At 42.4% G+C, this 20,156-nt stretch overlaps 3 protein-coding genes across 3 annotated transcripts; all 3 read left to right on the top strand.

Moving 5' to 3' along the window:
• The first annotated feature begins 7,791 nt into the window (after positions 1 to 7,791).
• LOC309714047 (chymotrypsin-like protease CTRL-1) lies at positions 7,792 to 17,090 on the top strand. The gene is made up of 7 exons (XM_082546114.1): positions 7,792 to 8,074; positions 8,615 to 8,635; positions 8,884 to 9,091; positions 10,013 to 10,263; positions 10,348 to 10,466; positions 10,927 to 11,023; positions 16,522 to 17,090. Exons 1-7 carry the CDS (start codon positions 8,017 to 8,019, stop codon positions 16,797 to 16,799), a joined length of 1,032 nt encoding a protein of 343 aa, XP_082402240.1. The 5' UTR covers positions 7,792 to 8,016; the 3' UTR covers positions 16,800 to 17,090.
• On the top strand, positions 11,859 to 12,890 carry LOC309714048 (uncharacterized protein). The gene is made up of 3 exons (XM_082546115.1): positions 11,859 to 12,197; positions 12,284 to 12,401; positions 12,533 to 12,890. The coding sequence occupies exons 1-3, from the start codon at positions 12,126 to 12,128 to the stop codon at positions 12,691 to 12,693; spliced, it is 351 nt and encodes a 116-aa protein (XP_082402241.1). The 5' UTR covers positions 11,859 to 12,125; the 3' UTR covers positions 12,694 to 12,890.
• An 87-nt stretch (positions 17,091 to 17,177) lies between the features above and the next one.
• Positions 17,178 to 19,946, top strand: LOC309714046 (uncharacterized protein). The gene has a single exon (XM_082546113.1). It carries the CDS (start codon positions 18,038 to 18,040, stop codon positions 19,184 to 19,186), a length of 1,149 nt encoding a protein of 382 aa, XP_082402239.1. The 5' UTR covers positions 17,178 to 18,037; the 3' UTR covers positions 19,187 to 19,946.
• The last annotated feature ends 210 nt before the right edge of the window (positions 19,947 to 20,156 follow it).

The following is a 20,156-nucleotide window of genomic DNA, read 5'->3' as shown; positions in this document are numbered from 1 at the left end:
GCCTACTAACACACACACATGCATTGAACCTGCCTACTAACACACACACATGCATTGAACCTGCCTACTAACACACACACACACACACACACACACACACACACACACACACACACACACACACACACACACACACACATTGAACCTGCCTACTAACACACACACAGCCATTAAACCTGCCTAGTAACACACACACATGCATTGAACCTGCCTACTAACACACACACATGCATTAAACCTGCCTAGTAACACACACACATGCATTGAACCTGCCTACTAACACACACACATGCATTGAACCTGCCTACTAACACACACACATGCATTGAACCTGCCTACTAACACACACACATGCAGTGAACCTGCCTACTAACACACACACATGCATTGAACCTGCCTACTAACACACACACATGCATTGAACCTGCCTACTAACACACACACATGCAGTGAACCTGCCTACTAACACACACACATGCATTGAACCTGCCTACTAACACACACACATGCATTGAACCTGCCTACTAACACACACACATGCAGTGAACCTGCCTACTAACACACACACATGCATTGAACCTGCCTACTAACACACACACATGCATTGAACCTGCCTACTAACACACACACATGCATTGAACCTGCCTACTAACACACACACATGCATTGAACCTGCCTACTAACACACACACATGCATTGAACCTGCCTACTAACACACACACATGCATTGAACCTGCCTACTAACACACACACATGCATTGAACCTGCCTACTAACACACACACATGCATTGAACCTGCCTACTAACACACACACATGCATTGAACCTGCCTACTAACACACACACATGCATTGAACCTGCCTACTAACACACACACATGCATTGAACCTGCCTACTAACACACACACATGCAGTGAAGATCAGCTTGTTATCTGTCGTCAGTGTTAAAATTGTGCAAATTTCACAGACACTTGTTATCAAACGCTGAGTGTATCCACTGCTGACAGTTAACTCTCTGGGTTGCAGGACAACAGTTTAACTTTTGTGGGAAAAATCTGGTTTGACCAACCAGTGATCAGACAATAAGTTTAGTTGTTGATATAGTAAATTGTCAAATACTTTCTGCTTGATTGGTGCAGCACAAGTAATTTACTGTAAGAAGTAAATTCTCTTTTGTCATAACATGTTGAACACGCATCTCTGTTGTCCTGTCAGCTTAGTGGGTTAATAGCTGATATGCAAATTAGCTGATTGTTACTGGATCAGGGAAGGATGACTGGATTATAAAAGAAGTGAATAAGATGTAGCAGAGGGTTGAGTTTCCTGTTTCTGATGTGTGGCTGAAGCTTCACCCAGATATACACTCTGATTACATGAGACCAAACTTGTTTTGTGAAATACCTGACAGCATGTTACACGTTTTGTGTTTGGGGAAGAAAATTCACATTCCAGTGATAAAACATTGATATGAAGTGTTAGGAAGCTTTTAATGGTGAACATTAGTGATGTTTGAACTGTGCAGCTGCTCATAAAGAAAGTGTGTGTTTAGCAGGTGGAACTAGGTCAGTTGGCCCCAGACTTTCCAGAACTGTGTGATATTCTGGAGCACTTGTGGGCAACCAGTAAATACGATGTGGGGAAAATGAACAAAACAAAAAGACTCTTAAGCCTGATTTCAGACCATGTAAGCATCAGTTGTTAATTAAAGCCAGAAGCAGTGACTGCATGGCAGGTTCCAACCCCTACAGCCTGTTATTTCACCTGAAGGCAAAACTTTTCCTTTTTCTGGTAGATTTTGGGGTTTTTGTTTTAGTACCGGGCTGATTCTGCCAGTTAGGTTTAGGTTGTTTTTCTTTTTTCTAAGAGAAAGACTGGGGTTTTTTTTACACTTAGACATGTCCTGAACCGGGCCTAATATGTTTTTTTGTTTGGTTTTTTTGTAACAGTGCACTTAGGAAAAAACCTGCCAGGTATCGCCCCTCTGGGGTGATATTTTGTGTGTTGATGATTTAAAAGCAGGCCTGCAAGATGGGGGGCAACAGCGCTATAAAATACTCTAATTGAGAGCAAATATAAGGTGAGTTTCTCTAGATTACAATTGGATTCTGAGAAAATTCACCTACCTGCCCACATGGAAAAGATATATATAAATCTTATAAAGTTTGTATCTGTCTTGTGAAACTTGTATGAAAAGCATATAAGAGTGAAAACAGATATAAGATCCCTTAAAAAATTATATAATGAAACTTGTATGTTTTGGATACTTACTAAAACAATGCATGAAAGTAATGCGAAAGTGGCCACTTTCATGAGTAAATCACAGTTTTTACTATTTCTTTTCCGTATGGGCAGGACGTTGACCATATTAGATGGTAAATCCTGTGTTTAAAAGGATTGTAGTGATTCAATCCATTTCAAAGCAATAAGAATTGTTTTTGTTTTTGGAATGACGAAATATTGTTGTCAGTGGATACTTAATCTGTGCACGGTTTTCCACTATCAGCAATGATCGTTATGAATGCATGTGACTAGATGAATGCATGTGATTGGACTGTGGCTGGACTGATGATGTGGACTAAATGTGACTGACTTGAAATTGAGACGACAGTAACTATTTTAGAATTAGTCACTTCTAATGCCTAATCCACCCAAACAGTGAAAAGGGTGGATGTGTGTGTGTTTGTTTGCTTGTTTTTGCAGAAGCAGGAGGATGACAGAGACCAGAAGAGGAGAGACTTCATGTTTACATGAGTGTGGGCAGACTTAACCCTTAAGCTGCTACTTTTCTGTTTTACTGATTTTGTGTGAAAGAAACTGTTTTTACTGGATGCTTGTTGCTTATGGTAACACACTGTATTGTTGGAAAATGTCAAATGTTAGAAGTTGGCAGAAAACATAGCGGCCTTGAAGAGCGTGCAGAGAAGGCCAGCCCACATCAGCAGCAGTTAAGCCATGCTCTGATGAACGGCTTTCACCCAGCCACTGCTGACTTCATGAGGAAACAAAATTTTAATCAAAACACAGACGGGTCCGTTGAATGCATGAATTGGGCCCGCCATGTGCAGGAAGTCACAAAGCTCTGACCATAGATTTGATTGAGGTGGATAAATGCTAAAAGTAGTGAGGTTGCACCTCCACATGACGACAGGGTGGATGCATCTATGTGTGTTTCTCTGTTTTTAAAGGAGTGGAAAGATGACAGCAACATCCCAGGTTGCGTGCTGATTTAACCTTTTAAATGCCACTTTCTGTGTCTGTGAATTTACCAGCGGAGTGTTATTATGACCTAGTATTGCCAAATGCAGAGGTCACTGTGAGAAAGTGTGTATACACCTGCGTGGCGCTAACATTTACATTCTCTTTTCTACAGCAGAGAGTTCATCATGTGATCTGATCATGTGATTTATAGCAGGACACACAACTGGTTAATTTTTTTTCTCACAGGATTACTGGGTTTATGTGTGAAGGCAACTGTCACGGCGAGTGAGGTGAGCCGTGTGGAGGAAATGAAGGAGGATCCAAGTGCAGGCAGTCGTGAAGGTGTAAAGGTGGTTTATTGAACATGAAAGTAAATACAAACGGCAAATGGAGCTGGAACTAAACTATACTGGGAAACAACTAAACTACAAAGCACAAACCTGAATGAGAACGAGCAGAGGAGAATGACGATGGACAGCAGGAAGAGCACACGGATGAGACATGGTAGATACACAGATGACGCAGGGTGGAATACACAGACGGACCAGCAACAACAATGACGGAAGACATGACTTAAATACACAGAGAACCAGAGAACAGCAAACTAAATATGACTTTTTGAGCACCTTCCTGCTTTGAGTAGCACTTTCTAGAGCAGAGGTCTCAAACTCGCAGCCCCGTCACTCTACTGGTGGCTCGTGTATTGGCGTGAAGAAATATAAAGCAGTTTAGCCGTTGAAGAGACTTTTTGTTTGTTGTTGAGTGCGACGTTAAAATGTTCTTTAAATGATTTAGTATGAACAGAGAGTGCATATGGAACGCCAGGACTGCCATAATGAATTAATTAAATACACCATTAAATAATTAATTAAATGTGGCAATAATTAATTAAAATTGGAATTAATTAATTAAATAAATAGTTATGACACATGTAATTAATTAATTATTGACACATTTAATTAATTATTTATGTATTTCACATTTTAATTAATTATTGACACATTTAATTAATTAATTATTGACACATTTAATTAATTATTTATGTATTTCACATTTTAATTAATTATTGACACATTTCATTAATTATTGACACATTTAATTAATTATTTAATGATATATTTATTTATTTCATTTTGGCAGTCCTGGCGCCTGGCTCTCATCATGAAATAATTTTATCTGTCAGCCTCACCCATCAAACTCAGGGGGCGGGGCTAACGCTGATCGAGTCAAAACCATTGCTTTGGCCTGGTGGCCATTGTTTCTAGCACACAACAACCGGCATGTGGAAGCTAACAGAACTGAGCTTTGAAAAACCCTGTTTGTGTGTTACCAAATACCGTTTTAATATTTTTTTAGCCGAGAATGTAGTGGTTTAATCTTCATGTGTCTGGTCGGTTTGTCAAGATACAGCCTCTTTGCAAAAGTGCTTCGATGATTTCGGAGATGTCGTCCCAGTCTCACGGCAAAGCGTGGGATAGACCCGCTCGCCTCGCAAGCAATCCCACCGACAAAGCGCAGGCCCCGGTACACAGCTGTAGTAACCCCCGCTGACTTCTTTTACTGAGGTTATATTTATCTGTGTTTTATTTCCTGATGTTCTTATGTGTCCTACGTGTTTCAGTCTGAATTATAACTAACATTAAAAACATGTTTAAGGAGGAGAGAGAGCAAATAAATCTGTTTAACATCTGATCTTTGGGTTTTTGTTCAGTAATCAGCGTGACCTGTGTATAAACACATAAAAGAGATAACGTTGGTGTTTCCGTCATGTAGTAACTGCTGGCTTTAACTGTACAAAGGTTGTTCGACACTATGAAACACATACAGACTTCATGATGTTCGGCTAATATTTTTATTGTGAATATTAATCATGCTGACCTCGCTCTGTACACCACGCAGCGAGGTCAGCATATCCACGATATCCTCAGCTCCATGAGTTAACACAAAGTTTCCCAGCTGACTATCTAACTGCCAACTATTCCAGAGACGTGAAAATATACAGCATAAAGAAAAGTGTAAGAGACTCGGCAGCAGATTAGAATAACAGTTATACATTTAATAAATCACCAAATGAATCCAAGAAACGAGCAAACCTGTTCCGACAATTTGAATTTGTATTCCCTCAGCTGCAGACTCGCTGCTGTTTAAATGTTTGAAAAGGAAGATTAGATATAAAAAACGTCAAACATAGACTCAGTCTGCCTTCACATTTGATATGAGGCCAGCACGTATAGTGGCCTCAGCAGGCTATTACTGAAATACACGTGCTATATCATAAACTATGATATAAACAGGGAGGTCCTATTAACATGTTTAGTTTTAAAGGACACCTTCCTGCCTTTAGTCTCATTCATGAGCAGTATTCGTTTTCTTCTAACATCCAGAAGTCTGCACAATGTGGTTCATAGTTTGTAACAAGCCTTTGACAGGTAAACATAACATGACCGAAAAAGCAAAAAAAGAGAAAAAAAAAAGAGAGAGAGTGTTGAGATAAGAAGAGAAAATTCTCTCAATTATGGAGACAGGCAAATGGTTCATTTATGTTTGATGTGTGTTTATTCCTCCCTAAATATCGTCGGTGAAGTTCGCCATGCACGTCAGATTTTCCTGCGTATTTTTATACCTCTGCCAACAGAGAGAGAAAAAATCACATTCTAACAGACAGCTGGTGCTTAGAATACAGTTGAATAACTATTAAAAAACAGATGATATTTAGATGATAGTTCAGTCTAACACATGTGCCAGTGAACCATTAAACGTCTGTGAAACTATGCAGTTATGAAACGTAACTTTAACCTCAGCCAAACCGATTTGCTCAGTTGTAAATAAAACAGCGAAGTAAACGTGACCCGACAGACAGAACCTGAGTGAATGAAGTCCAGCGTTTAACCACTGAGAGCTAAAACTCAGCTGAGGTTTGAAAGCTGTGTGCCGGTGATTGGACATCAGCCGCTGATAAAGCTGGCTCGCCTATAAAGTGCTCTGTAAGGAAACAAGCTCCAGCAGCTCTGCGCTCGGGGAAAATACTATATTTACTTATCTTGTGCAGAAAAATGCGCTGACATTGCATTATATCGAGCACCGGCTGCCCAGTTAAACTGTGACTATCACCAGGTAACTAGGCGTGTTTCTTGAATTAGCAGCAGGTGTTAAACAGCTGACAGATGAGGAGGAGGATGCATGCAGGTAAACTGAGGGTCTGCTGAGCTGATCGCTGGTTTCGTGAGAAAAATGTCAGCTCGTTCTTTATGTTACAGAAGCACAGAGACACAAGACCAGGCGGAAAGAGACGATCGTTCGGTGAAAATGAGAATCTGCGAATGCAACATGTGGAACACGGAGAGTGGAATATGTAAACAAACCGGTTAACCCCTCGGTGCACTCTGCATGCTAACTGTTAGCAGAGCTAGTGAAATCTCTGAAAACATCTGAGCACTTTTGCAAACATGTTCTATGTTGACAACCTGACCAGACATACGTCGCGACATTCGCGGCTAAAACACTGTTAAAAGTGTAGCTGGTGACAGAAAAACTACACCACCACCATTGCTGCCTGTGATTTGATCTGCATTCTGGGATAACACAAGCAATCGATTATCTAGGATCGACCTGTTTTGACTTACTTTGCACGGCAACCAATCAAATGTTAGAGAAGCTGCATGGGCAGCGTTAACCCCGCCCCCTGAGTTTGATGGGTGAGGCTGACAGATAAAATTATTTCATGACGAGAGCCAGGCGTCAGGACTGCCAAAATGAAATAAATAAATATATCATTAAATAATTAATTAAATGTGTCAATAATTAATTAAATGTGTCAATAATTAATTAAAATGTGAAATACATAAATAATTAATTAAATGTGTCAATAATTAATTAATTACATGTGTCAATAATTAATTAAAATGTGAAATACATAAATAATTAATTAAATGTGTCAATAATTAATTAATTACATGTGTCATAACTATTTATTTAATTAATTAATTCCAATTTTAATTAATTAAATAAATAGTTATGACACATGTAATTAATTAATTATTGCCACATTTAATTAATTATTTAATGGTATATTTAATTAATTCATTATGGCAGTCCTGGCGTTCCATAAAGTGCAGAGATTGCAGAGGAAAAACAAAAGGAAACCTGTCTCAGGGCTTTCTGATAGAAACAAATAAAATGTGTCGCCAGCTGCTGCACCCGTAAGAGACCGAAAACCAAAACAAAGATACGACACCTGGGACGGACACCCAGCAGGAGATGGAGGGAGACCCCGGGGACAATCCAGCCCCCGTATCCCAGGGAGGGGCTGAAGTGTCCAGAGGGGAGAGGTGACCATGTCCCACTGGGGCCAAGGGCCAGCCAGCCCCTGATCCACCCACCCACTAGTGACCCACACAAAGACATAAAGACCCATGTACACACACTGCCCCCTCTCTCTCCTGTGGTGTTAATTTAACAGGATTATTTGTAACCTACAAAGTGTCATGTTTGCCCCAAAGTGTGCGTAACAAATCCCAAAAACATGACGGCAGTAACAAACTGATCAGGGCTGATTGCAGTCTGCTGTGTGGGGACTTTACCTGCTACTGTAGGGTCTACCTTACAGCATAAAGCAGCACCAGCTGACTGTTGCTGTGATTGAAAAACCTGCTCCAACTTTCAGTGCCTCGAGCTTAACTGCAGTCCAAACAGCACAAAGACCAACGAGTCTGACCGATTCTTTGGTGGGGCCCTGATGACTTCTAGAAACAGGTGGAGCTGAACATACATCTGACATATTTAAAGTCTAAGGTGAGCTGAAACAGCTGCAGTTAACCATGGCTCTGCAGCAGTTTGTGTGCTGCGTCACTGTGCTGATCATTTTCTTCTGCAAAGGTGAGAAACTGTTTGAATTTCCTTCCTCTCATTGCTGAGGTTTTATCAGGGCTGGAAGAAGAACGAGATTAATTACAGGTACGAATGTTTCTAAACGAAATGTTGCTGCTGGATACAAGGAAGGAGTCCATTTAGCATTAATGTCATTCAGCATCGTATTTAATATGATAATGTAATGAAGTCACAGTCACCGGACGTCTTCACTCTTTATTTGATATCAACAGCTTCTTTTACAGACGTGTTGTTGCGTTCGTTAGTTTACTTTGTTGTGTTGGATTTCTAACAGTTGATGATATTCAGCAGAGAGTAACTTTATATTACAGTTACTGATGTTTGAGTAAACTGAGAACATGTATTTGATGAGGAACACCGATGCCAGAGCTTTGATGCCAGAGTAACGACACAGGCGACTCTGACCTTCATCAAGGTTGTAACTGCAGTCAGCTTTAAAGTGTTGTGTTTAGTGTGATCGGTTCTTCGAGTTGAAGAAAACCATCACTGCTCACTTTCACAGGTTTGTCTGTGTTTTCTCATTTTCAGGTTGTGACTCACAGCAGCCCGGTAAGCATCCAAAGACATTTAACCCGTCTTCCTTCTGTCAGCTGGACAGCAATGAGCACATAGAAAACTGAAAGGATTTTTGTTCTGACACAGAGGAGGGACGTCTGTGGATCACATGTAAAGCACAGTCTGATGTTAGAGTAACTTCCACATGAATGTCAGAGCTCAGGATCTCCCAGCAGAGCGTTGATCAGTGTTTTCTCTCTCAGTGGTTTTAATGTTTAGCTGTGCTCTCTCTGCTTTGTCAGCATGTGGCAGCAGGGCTGTGAACAGCAGCAGCATCACAGGAGTTGGTGACGCTGCAGCAGGAAGTTGGCCCTGGTTCGCTGATATAAGAGTTGATGGAGGGCCTCGGAAGATTAATGTTGGTCTTGGAGAGCTGCCTACCAGTTTTGGGTTTGGAGGGTCTCTGATCAACGACCAGTGGGTGCTGACAGCTGCATCCACCATGTCACTGTGAGTCAGTGCTGCCAGTTTACACTTTGTTGAATATTAATATGAAGGTGAAGGTGAAGTGTAGCATTCATGTGCACTAGAGATATTTTTAATATTTCCTCACTTCTTCTAACATTTAAAAACAGCAGCTGCTGCCCAAAGTGCTGAACTGCAAAGTTGTCTGCACAACAATCAAACCAGACGCCACATTAGTTTAATCTAAACTATAAAGTCATTTCATAGATGTCCTTGTATTTGAGAAGCATTGATTTTTCTGTCCACTGATGACAGAAGATGGTTAGCTTAGCATAAAGCTGCTGCTATTACAAACAACTACACACCTCTGTGAGGCTCGTTAATGAACACATGCTGGGAAACTAAGATTGGAGAGCAAAGACTCAGTGAGGAAAAGTCACAGTCATGTGTTTTGTTCGTGTGCAGTGTGATCAGCTGACCTCACTGCTCAGTTCAACAACATGTAAACAGATGTTACATGAGCTCTGTGGCTGATATCCACACCCTGCACTCTGTAATGCTGGCATTCAAAGAGACCTTCAGGATCAGCAGAAGCTGACTTTGATGTCTGATAATATTTTGTGTCTTCCTGGTGAATACTCCAGCTGTACACTCACCCACAGAGACACAAACTGCACACGCACAGTTTGTGTGTTTGCTGATGCTTGTTGAGCTCGCTCCTCTTCTCAAACACTAGATCTCCATGCAGCACCTGAAACATGAACGCACTCAGTGCTGTGGATGAATCTGACCATCAGCGTTAATTACTTATTCATGTAACGAGCCAGCAGGTTCAACCACCTGTGCACGCACACACACAGAAACACACACACAACAAAGGCCTGAAAGGAAACTCGTGACTCGACTGCTTTGCCCTGTGCTGATGATCAGCATGAGGCACAATAAAAATATCTTTTGTGTGTGAAGGGATTTCAGTAGCAGGGTGGTCTATCTGGGCCGCAACAGCCGCTCAGGTCCAAACCCAAATGAAGTGAATCGCACAGTGGTAAACATCACCTGCCATCCTGGCTTCAACTCGTCGACTCGTGAGAACGACATTTGTCTTCTGAAGCTGTCGGCTCCTGTCAATTTCACAGACTACATTCGGCCGATCTGCTTAGCCTCACAAAACAGCACCTTCAACAATGAGACCAGCAGCTGGGCCATCGGCTTTAATGGTAAATCATAAAATGTTTATTGTATTTTACAGCATTGTGTTGGAGTCTTTAGAACAGCCTGATGTTTAAATTCTCTCCAACTAGACTCCAGCAACAACCTGCAAGAGGCAAAAGCACCAATAGTGGGAAACAATGAGTGCAAAGCCAGCAATCCAGGGGTCCCAGACAGCATCATCTGTACTAGAGAGACAGGTTCATGTTTGGTGAGCACAAGTTTATTTCTTATAATCTGTTGTTGACAGTCACTGAGATAATCTCACCTTTAGTCACACTTTGGTTTACTTGTTTTGCTGTAATTGACCATAAATATTCATATTCATGTTTATCAAAGGTTGTTTTTTCTAAAGCCTCTAATTTATTTGATGAAACTGATTCCTTTAAACGAGCTGTCTGAAACTTTCTGTCTGTGGAATCGTCACTTTCATTGCACCAAAGCAGCTGAAGTGGATTCACAGTGGTTCATGTTTCCTAAGTGGACAGACTGATATCCATGAAGTGTTACTGACTGTGTTATACTGGGACGATCAATTTATTTATTACTTAATTTATTTCAGCAGTTTGTAACAAAACTACCAACAAAGTTCAAACTTTAGTGGGTGACAAAGGTCGACCTCTAACAGTTACACATCTGTCCTGATAACTTTCATCACTGTCTTTCCACAGATTAGTGTTGGGGCACCACTGATGACTCAGAGTGGATCCGTCTGGCTGCAGAGTGGACTTCTCATTGTGCTTGGATGCTATGAGTCTGTACGTCCTTGTGACAAAGTGGGTGAGAAGACCATTTGTCTACATTCTTAGTTAACATTCTTGTTTTGATTTAACCATATTTCACATGTAATCTGCAATAGGCAAACATCTACTATCCCGGGTTTGTTTATGTTCTGCACTTTTACAGATTATATAATATAACATCTTGGTTTAAATCAATTCATGCAAGTTTGTTAAGTTAACATGCTATTTATTTCAACTGTTAATTTGTATTGTTTGAACTTACCTTTACCTACCTGTCTTCCAGAAGCAAAAGGAGGAAATGTAGTTCTACTTCCTGCTTTATACCTTCTGGGTTCATCTGAGGTCACAGGAAGAGACCAAGGGCAGGAGGGGAAGAATTCTTATAATTTAATAAAGTTGATTTTAAAGGGTTTATAAAGAAATAGATTTAATGTTGTGATATGTATTGATTACACAAGAGTTTATGTTGGCAGTCAAGAGGAGTAGTAGAGGATGAATATAATCATGTTCATCTCACCTACCTACTGAATGGAATAGTCCAGAGGAGAAAGTGTTTGATTAAGGGGACTATTTAAGCAGACGAACTCAGGTGTTTCAGAAGAAGGGTTCAGGTCAGTGTAGCTGTGTGCAGTTTGACCTTAATTTCCGTTGATTTAAGTTCAGTTATGTTTATTTGAATTGAGTTTATTATAGAGTTGAGTTTCTTATTTATTTCTTTGTAAATATTCTTGGGCCACAGAATGGTGAATAAATCACTTGCTACACTGGACAGCATCAGTCTCCTGCACTTCTTTGACCGCTTAAGTCGAGTCCTACCACTAGTGATGGGACGTTCTGTATCGAGGCTTCGGAGCGTGTGTCGAGTAATGGAGGGGGCGTTTCCGCGAAGCGCGTATCGAGGCTTGCTTCATTTATGGGAGGAGCTGAAAATGATGACGTCCGAAGCCTCGCTGCCCGGCTGTACCACGTGACTGGTTCATGAAGTGGTTCGAACTTTGCCGCGAGATACAACAGAGATATAAACCCTCAGACTTTATTCAAAATGTGGGTGTTTGATGGAGAGTTGCGGTTAGAGAGAGTTTGGAGACCGTTTGGAGGTTTATGAGAGTGAGGAAAGTCAGGAGAGAATGGAGCCAGCTAAGAAGAGGAGGATGTCCTCCCCTGTGTGGGAACATTTTGATCTTATTCCTCCCAACAAGGTATGTAAATTTCTACAGAAGATGTATTGTCATGATACTGATGGTGCAATACAATTTATGTTGAGCTGTCTGTACTTTTGTACCAGGTGAAGTGTTTGCTATGTGCCAGGGAGCTGGGATATAACAACAACACCTCATCCATGCTTAGGCACTACAGAGCTTTGCATGAGAATAAGAGGAACACCGATTGTGGAGCAAGACCAGGTGAGCCATCAAATGCAATGATAATATAGCATGCAGTAATGTTACTAAATGATATAACAATATTATACAACTGTTATAAGTTACGTGTGTGATATTTATATTTGTGCTTTATCTTTATTGTCTTTCCTCAGGAGAACAATCTCAAATAGATGAAGACCTGGTCAGCATGGTGATTGAGGACTCCCAGCCATTTAGCATTGTGGAGGACAAAGGATTCAAAAGATTTGTTAAATCATTAAATCCCAGCTATGTTCTCCCCACTAAAAAGGACGTAAAAGCAGTGAAAATTTAGTTTTTACAGAATAAAATGTGAACAGGCAGGACTGAGGCTCAAAGCCTCAGTGTGTAGCTGTCCATACCTCAACGTTACAAAAGCACAACTACTGTCCACACCCCAACCACACCTCACCTCACAGTAAATGATCATTTCCATTTCAAGCATTTCCAAATAATCATTTCCCATACTGCCACTATAAATATACACAGTATACTGCCATCACTACAATATACAAGTTTTACACACTCCTTTTGTTGTTGACATTTACAGGCTGTGTGCAAAATGCCACACTCTTCAAATTCATGCCAGCTATTATTTTTACGTCCAGTAGGTGTCCTGCTAGAGCAAATGAAGCTTCATGAAGCTTCGCGTTGGGGTGAACCAATTGGATGAAAAGCTTCAGTGCTTCATGGGGCTTCATCTGCCCATCACTACCTACCACATTTGGTGGCAGCAGTGGGATTCCAGGCCAATTAAGGAGTGGAGAAGATGTCTACCCGAGCAAAGAGAGGGCATGTTCCAGAATGTGAAGCAGATGATTTACAAGATGGCAGCGACCAACAAGGGGCAATAAGTGGCCATATTTCTGGACAAGAGAATGTGGCTGAATTGTCCAAACTTTTGCAAACTCTGATGCAACAGCAGGCTGAACGCGATGCTAAACTGGAGCAAGAGCACAAGCGCCAGGATGATAGATGGAGGCAAATCCGGCATCAGTTTGCCCAGCTTCAACAGCAGATGCAGCATGGCAATCTAGAGCATCAGTTACTTGAAGTACAAGCATCTACATCGGCTTCTTCGAGAGCACCTACTCCAGAACCATCTGCCAGCACACAAGAATCAAATAGGCTTGACTTGGAGCCGGCACATCAACGCAGTGAGGCACAGCTTTCAACACTGGTGAGACATTCAGGCTGGAAGGGGCCAAAAATGCAACCTTACAATGAAGGTGAGGACATTGAACATTATTTAATCACCTTTGAAAGAATTGCTCATGCTTGCCAGTGGCCGCGAGATGAGTGGGCTCTTCACCTAGCACCACTGCTAGCTGGCAAAGCACGTTCCGCTTATGTAGCCATGGATATTGATGACACTATGGACTATGCAAAAGTAAAGTGTGCTGTCTTGCAGAAATATGAAATAAGTGTTGACACCTATCGAATGAGGTTTCGTTCTAGTACCTTTGGAGCAGAGGAAACACCAAGGGAGCTGCAGGTCCGCCTAAAGGAGTTGTACATCAAGTGGATGAATCCTGAAACAAAGACAAGGGATCAAATCGGAGACGCCATCATCATGGAACAGTTTCTCAAGGTTTTGAATCCTGATCTTCGGACGTGGGTTAAGGAACGTAACCCAAAGACTTCCAAGGAAGCAGCAGAACTGGCTGAAGCTTTCTTAGCAGCTCGTCGACCATCAAAAGACTTCACACCAGTTAAGTCAAATTCCAACGTGCCATTCAACAAGTTAGGTGGTGGCCCTGACTTGAAAGTTAAGCACACAAGACAGAACTGGTATAACTCAGATCCTGCCAGATCTGAGACAAAAAATAAAACCAATAAAGCATGTCATTTGTGTGGTCAGATAGGTCGTCTTAAAGCTCAGTGTACAAAGATGTCTGTTAGTAAAAATTACATGTGTTCTGCTAGACAAACTGAAGTCAGTGAGAATCACAAAAATGAAATTTAATGTCAGCAACGTGAGCCATCAATTGGGGTATTTGTTGAAGACAAACCCTGTGTAGCTCTGTTAGATTCAGGAAGTAATCGCTCTCTGGTTAGACAAGACAGTCTTCCCAGGGATGTGATCTTTTCAGGAGCAACAGTGGATGTGTGCTGTATTCATGGTGATAAGGTATCATACCCAGTTGCTGAAGTTGCAATTGAAGTAGAAGGCCAGTGTTACACTCTTTCAGTGGGAGTGCTGCAAACGCTGCCTTATCAAGTGGTGTTGGGCCGTGATCTCCCAATACTCACAGAGCTAATAGCCAAGCATCCCTGTCAGACTGAAACCGTTGAAAGTTTGTTAGCGGTCACAAGGTCAAAAGCTAAGGAGCTACAGGTTAATGCTTTGGGTTGGGATGAATTACCTTTTGCAAATGAGGATGCCCCATTGGACGAGTCTAGCACTCGTTCTAAACCAAAAAAGAGCAAGAGACAGAGAAGACATGAAAAGGTGAAGGGTGCAGAACAATATGCAGCTGCCTACATTGATGACATTGTTGTTTATAGTGGTACATGGGAAGATCATCTGAAACATCTTGCTGATGTGTTTCGACGTATCGCAAATGCTGGACTTGTCATAAATGCCAAGAAATGTCACATCGCCAAGCCCGAGGTGCAGTACCTGGGTTATGTAATAGGGGGTGGAGGCATTCGCCCTCAGGTTGGAAAAGTGGATGCAGTTGCTGCAGCACTCTTGCCAAACACAAAGAAAAGGTTGAGATCATTTTTGGGATTAGTAGGTTGGTATCGTCGACTAATTCCAAATTTTTCCTCAAGAGCAGCTTTATTGACTGACATGACAAGAAAATCTAGTCCTACAAGGATCAGGTGGACGAAAGATGCTGAGGATGCATTTAATGATTTGAAAGACTGTTTGTGTCAGAAACCTGTTTTGCAGTGTCCAGATTTTAACCTTCCATTCACAGTACAAACAGATGCCTCTGAGGTGGGTCTGGGAGCTGTTTTACTGCAAGGAGAGGAAGGGCAGCAGTTGCCTGTCCAGTACATCAGTCGAAAACTTTTTCCAAGGGAAATGAGGTATTCGACCATTGAAAAGGAGGCATTGGCGATTAAATGGGCTCTAGACACCTTGCGATATTATCTTGTTGGGAAAGAGTTTGTTCTTGAGACTGATCATCGTGCTTTGCAATGGATTCATAATAAGAAAGACACTAATGCCAGGATAACAAGATGGTATTTATCTCTCCAGCCTTTTCGTTTCCAGGTCCAGTATAGACCTGGACATAAGAATGTCATTGCTGATTTCCTGTCCCGTGACTCAGAGGAGTAACGGTCTTAAGGGGGGGGGGGGGGGGGGAGTGTGACAAAGTGGGTGAGAAGACCATTTGTCTACATTCTTAGTTAACATTCTTGTTTTGATTTAACCATATTTCACATGTAATCTGCAATAGGCAAACATCTACTATCCCGGGTTTGTTTATGTTCTGCACTTTTACAGATTATATAATATAACATCTTGGTTTAAATCAATTCATGCAAGTTTGTTAAGTTAACATGTTATTTATTTCAACTGTTAATTTGTATTGTTTGAACTTACCTTTACCTACCTGTCTTCCAGAAGCAAAAGGAGGAAATGTAGTTCTACTTCCTGCTTTATACCTTCTGGGTTCATCTGAGGTCACAGGAAGAGACCAAGGGCAGGAGGGGAAGAATTCTTATAATTTAATAAAGTTGATTTTAAAGGGTTTATAAAGAAATAGATTTAATGTTGTGATATGTATTGATTACACAAGAGTTTATGTTGGCAGTCAAGAGGAGTAGTAGAGGATGAATATAATCATGTTCATCTCACCTACCTACTGAATGGAATAGTCCAGAGGAGAAAGTGTTTGATTAAGGGGACTATTTAAGCAGACGAACTCAGGTGTTTCAGAAGAAGGGTTCAGGTCAGTGTAGCTGTGTGCAGTTTGACCTTAATTTCCGTTGATTTAAGTTCAGTTATGTTTATTTGAATTGAGTTTATTATAGAGTTGAGTTTCTTATTTATTTCTTTGTAAATATTCTTGGGCCACAGAATGGTGAATAAATCACTTGCTACACTGGACAGCATCAGTCTCCTGCACTTCTTTGACCGCTTAAGTCGAGTCCTACCACAGTCCTTCAACCTACACTCCTGTGTCCCAGTACCAGCAATGGATCAGCGACACAGTTACAGGGACACCACCAGGCTTTGTTACCTTCCCCTCCCCAGACAGTTCATTACAAACCTCTCCTCCTCCCACCACTCCTCCCACCACTCCTTCCACCGCTCCTCCCACTTCCCCGACATGTGCGGGTGTGTTTTGCAGTGGTGAAAACCTGATCCACTTCACTCACTTCACCTCACTGTGTGTTCTCGTTGTGTTGCTCCATGTGTTTGCTGCAACTGTTGGAAACTAGATCAACACATTTACTCAAGTTCAAACATGAAGAACTTTACCTGACATGTTACTTTATAACTTTAGGAACCTTTGATTTCACCGTATTTATGGACATCAGGAGGGTTTTCTTATTAGCAGTTATTATATTTATGTGATTATTTTCTCTACACATCTGTCTGTATTTGCTTTACTGTCATTATGAAATGAAGCCTTCTTACATAATTCTGAGGAGTGAGATGTTGTTATCACACACTTATTTCTGTTGTTTGCTCAAAATCTTAAACTAACCTATTAAAATCTTTTGAAATCCTTTGTGTCTGTGTGTGCCTGTTTGTCTGTGTGTATATGTCAGGTCGGGTCTTAGACTCCGCCTCTCTGGGAACTCCCAGGCCTATCTCCCCTCACCACACTCCCTGCCGGTGACTGATGCCCTCAGGGGTCGGTGCATTGGTGGTTCTTGGTGTCCGGGGCTGGGCACTCAGGTATGTACCGGCTCACTCCCGGGGGCTACCTGGCGGGGCCTGGCGCCTGTTGCTCGGTCAGGCCTCCTCCGGCACAGCTGGCTGCTGGCAGAGCCGGCGGGCACGCCGGTGCAGCCCCCTCTAGCTTCTGCTCGGTGGCTACTGGATGACGCCTCGTCTGGGGATCCTCAGCCCTTCCCATGAGGGTGGCACGGATGCCCCTCCGGTGGTCCTCCTTGGGCTCTCGCACTCTGAGGCCTCTGGATGTCTGGGGCCTGAGTCTCCTCCATGCCTGCTTCATGCCCTGGGGGCGGGGCTATGGCTCTCTACATCCTCTTGCAGACCATTACATGGGGAAACCTTTTGAATACAAGTGCGCTGATCCACACAAGTATGCACACGGGTGTTCACTGCTCGTAGACTTAAATTACACCTTTCTAGGCTGCTACTTCGAAGCACATTGTGCGCTGTCTGTCCTGCGTGCTGCACAACAACATTGAATTTTTAGTATTTACTGCTGTTTACACTTAGCTAGATTAATGCGATGGTGTTGTGTTTAGTATGTTGCTTTGTTTTTTGCTTGTTTTCTATTCTTCTCCTCTCAACAGGTGATCCAGGAGATTTTTTTTCTCCCCCTTTCTCACTGTCCCTCTCCCCTTCTGTTTTTCTTTTCCTTCCTCTTTCTCTCTCCCTTTCCTATCCCTCACTCATGTCTGTCCCGTCTGTAACAACTGAAAATAAAAAAATAAAATAAATAAAAAAATAAAAAACAAGACGAGGCAAAAAGTACAACCTGATGACTCAAGTGATACCCTTATATGGCTTTGGGATCCTTCTTTACATCCTTTACATCATACATAAGCTGACCTGTAGGGGGAAGGCTAATAAACCAGGGAAGAACTCTGCAGTAACCGTGGGAACCAGGAAGAACACAATCATTGCTAATGAGCTTGCCAGGCTGCAGGAGAGACTTCTCCAACCTGAAGAGATGATGGAGAGGATTGTGTCCAGGAGGAACAATAGTTCTGGGAGTGGTAGACGAAGGAGGAGTAAAACCACCACGTCAAAAAAGGAGGAGAAATTACTCAGGCAGCTGAGACAGGTCACACAGCCTATTCAAGAGAGCAGATTGGAGGGAGCCTCCCCAGAGATGGAGGCCGAGGAGGTCCCATACGGTGCAGACTGGGAAGGTTACCCAGAGGAGACCTACCCAGAGTATGATGAACCCTGCCTCAGACGTGGGTTTAAGACGGTTAAACTAGAGGAACCCCCCACACAGCCCACCGCTGGGGCCCTAGCAGAGAGGATGGAGCAAGAGGAGGAAGAGGTCATGGCAAGGAAACTTTCCATAGTGCGAGAGGAAGAGGAAGAAGATGAGGAGGACACAGAAGCAAAAGATGATGAGGATGAAGAGGAAGAAGAGGAGGGAATAGAAGAAGCTATGGGAGTAGAGGAAGACATAGATGAGGAAGAGGATGGTGAGGAGGAGGCAGAGAAAAGGCACTTGCTCCGTCCTCCATCATCCCAGCCAGGTCCTGAAAGAACGACAACAAGAGTTGGTTTGGAGGTGAAGAAAGAGCTGCAGTGTAACAATAGCAGGAAGAAGCAAGTCAGCTTCAGCGAGCACAAGGATGTCTTCCACTACCCTAAAGAGGACACTTACGAGGATGGGGAAGAGGACAAGGAAGATCAGATGGAGGAGGAGGACGAGGACACAGAAGTGGAAGAAGAGGAGGAAGCTGATGAAGATGACCCAGTGATGGAGGCAGAGAGCCTGCAGTTCAGCTGTGATGGCAGTTCAAATCCAGAGGAGGAAGCAGAGGAGGATATAGAAGGCAATATTTTAATGTCAGCAAACGTGGAGGGGGAGGGTCAAATCTCTGCAGACACACCCAAGGAAGTCGGGGTGAGCGGCCTGAGGATGCGGAACAGGAGGGAGACATAAGGACTTTTCCTGCTTCTGAAATGCATTTGAAAACAGACAGTGAACTCAGACTTGTGTTACTATTACTTCCTTATATGTTTAAACCATGAAATCCAAACTAAACAGAGGCATGCAGTTATGTTCTTAAGTGATACTTTTGTACAAATAAATGTTTCCTTTGAAAAACCTTTGAAATCTTCTTTTGTGGTGGAATTTTTTGTATATTTCCCATCTGTCCTCAGACTGTGGTTAAAGGTAACTACACTGCCTATACCACATGCAAAGAAGGCACGAAGTAGCACTAGCAGGTCTAACAAGGTGTTATGACCCAGGGTCATTATTTGCGGTACGGTGTTGTTATTGTTTGTATTTGTATTCAATGATGCTTGTTTCCAGGTGGAGGCCACCCATTGGTGGAGGAAGGAAAGAGGCCAGCTACAAAAGGGGTTGGACTGGGCCGGCGAGGAGACTTCCTGGTTTCCCGTGAGCTGTGTGTCTGGGGACCGTCGTGGTGTGTGACTGCACGGGGCTGCAATATCAATGCTGAAAAAGGGTTGTACCTGGGCTTGGTAGCTGTAGGGGTGGGAAGCCGTTTTCTTTTATTCCCCTCTTTTCTCCTGTTTCGGGTAGGGAGACAGGTTAGAGAATTGTATTTTGTTTTGGAATCATGGGAGGTAAGTTAGCTCTGTTTTTCTTTCTAGTGTGTTTTGTTTGTTGTTTTGGCATCGCCCACCCTGAAGCTCGCTACCTGTTCAGCAAATAAATTAACCAACTCTCGTCATTCTGCTGTAGTCTAATATTGACTTGATTGGGACTATAGGCTGCCCAAGTGCTTTGGATGACGAAGAGTCGGAGGACTGGGCTCCGACGGTCAATCTCGGCTACGAACGAAAACTCAGATCGGAATCAGTTCTCAAACGAGAGAAAAGAATGAAGCTTAAGGCAGAACAGCATCGATGTGCAGAGGCGATTTTGGATATGCAACAGACGG

This window comes from Aulonocara stuartgranti (genome assembly GCF_965226115.1).
Source record: "Aulonocara stuartgranti genome assembly, chromosome: 9".
Taxonomy (NCBI): Eukaryota; Metazoa; Chordata; class Actinopteri; order Cichliformes; family Cichlidae; genus Aulonocara; species Aulonocara stuartgranti.
This window is presented reverse-complemented; position numbering and strand designations above follow the sequence as displayed.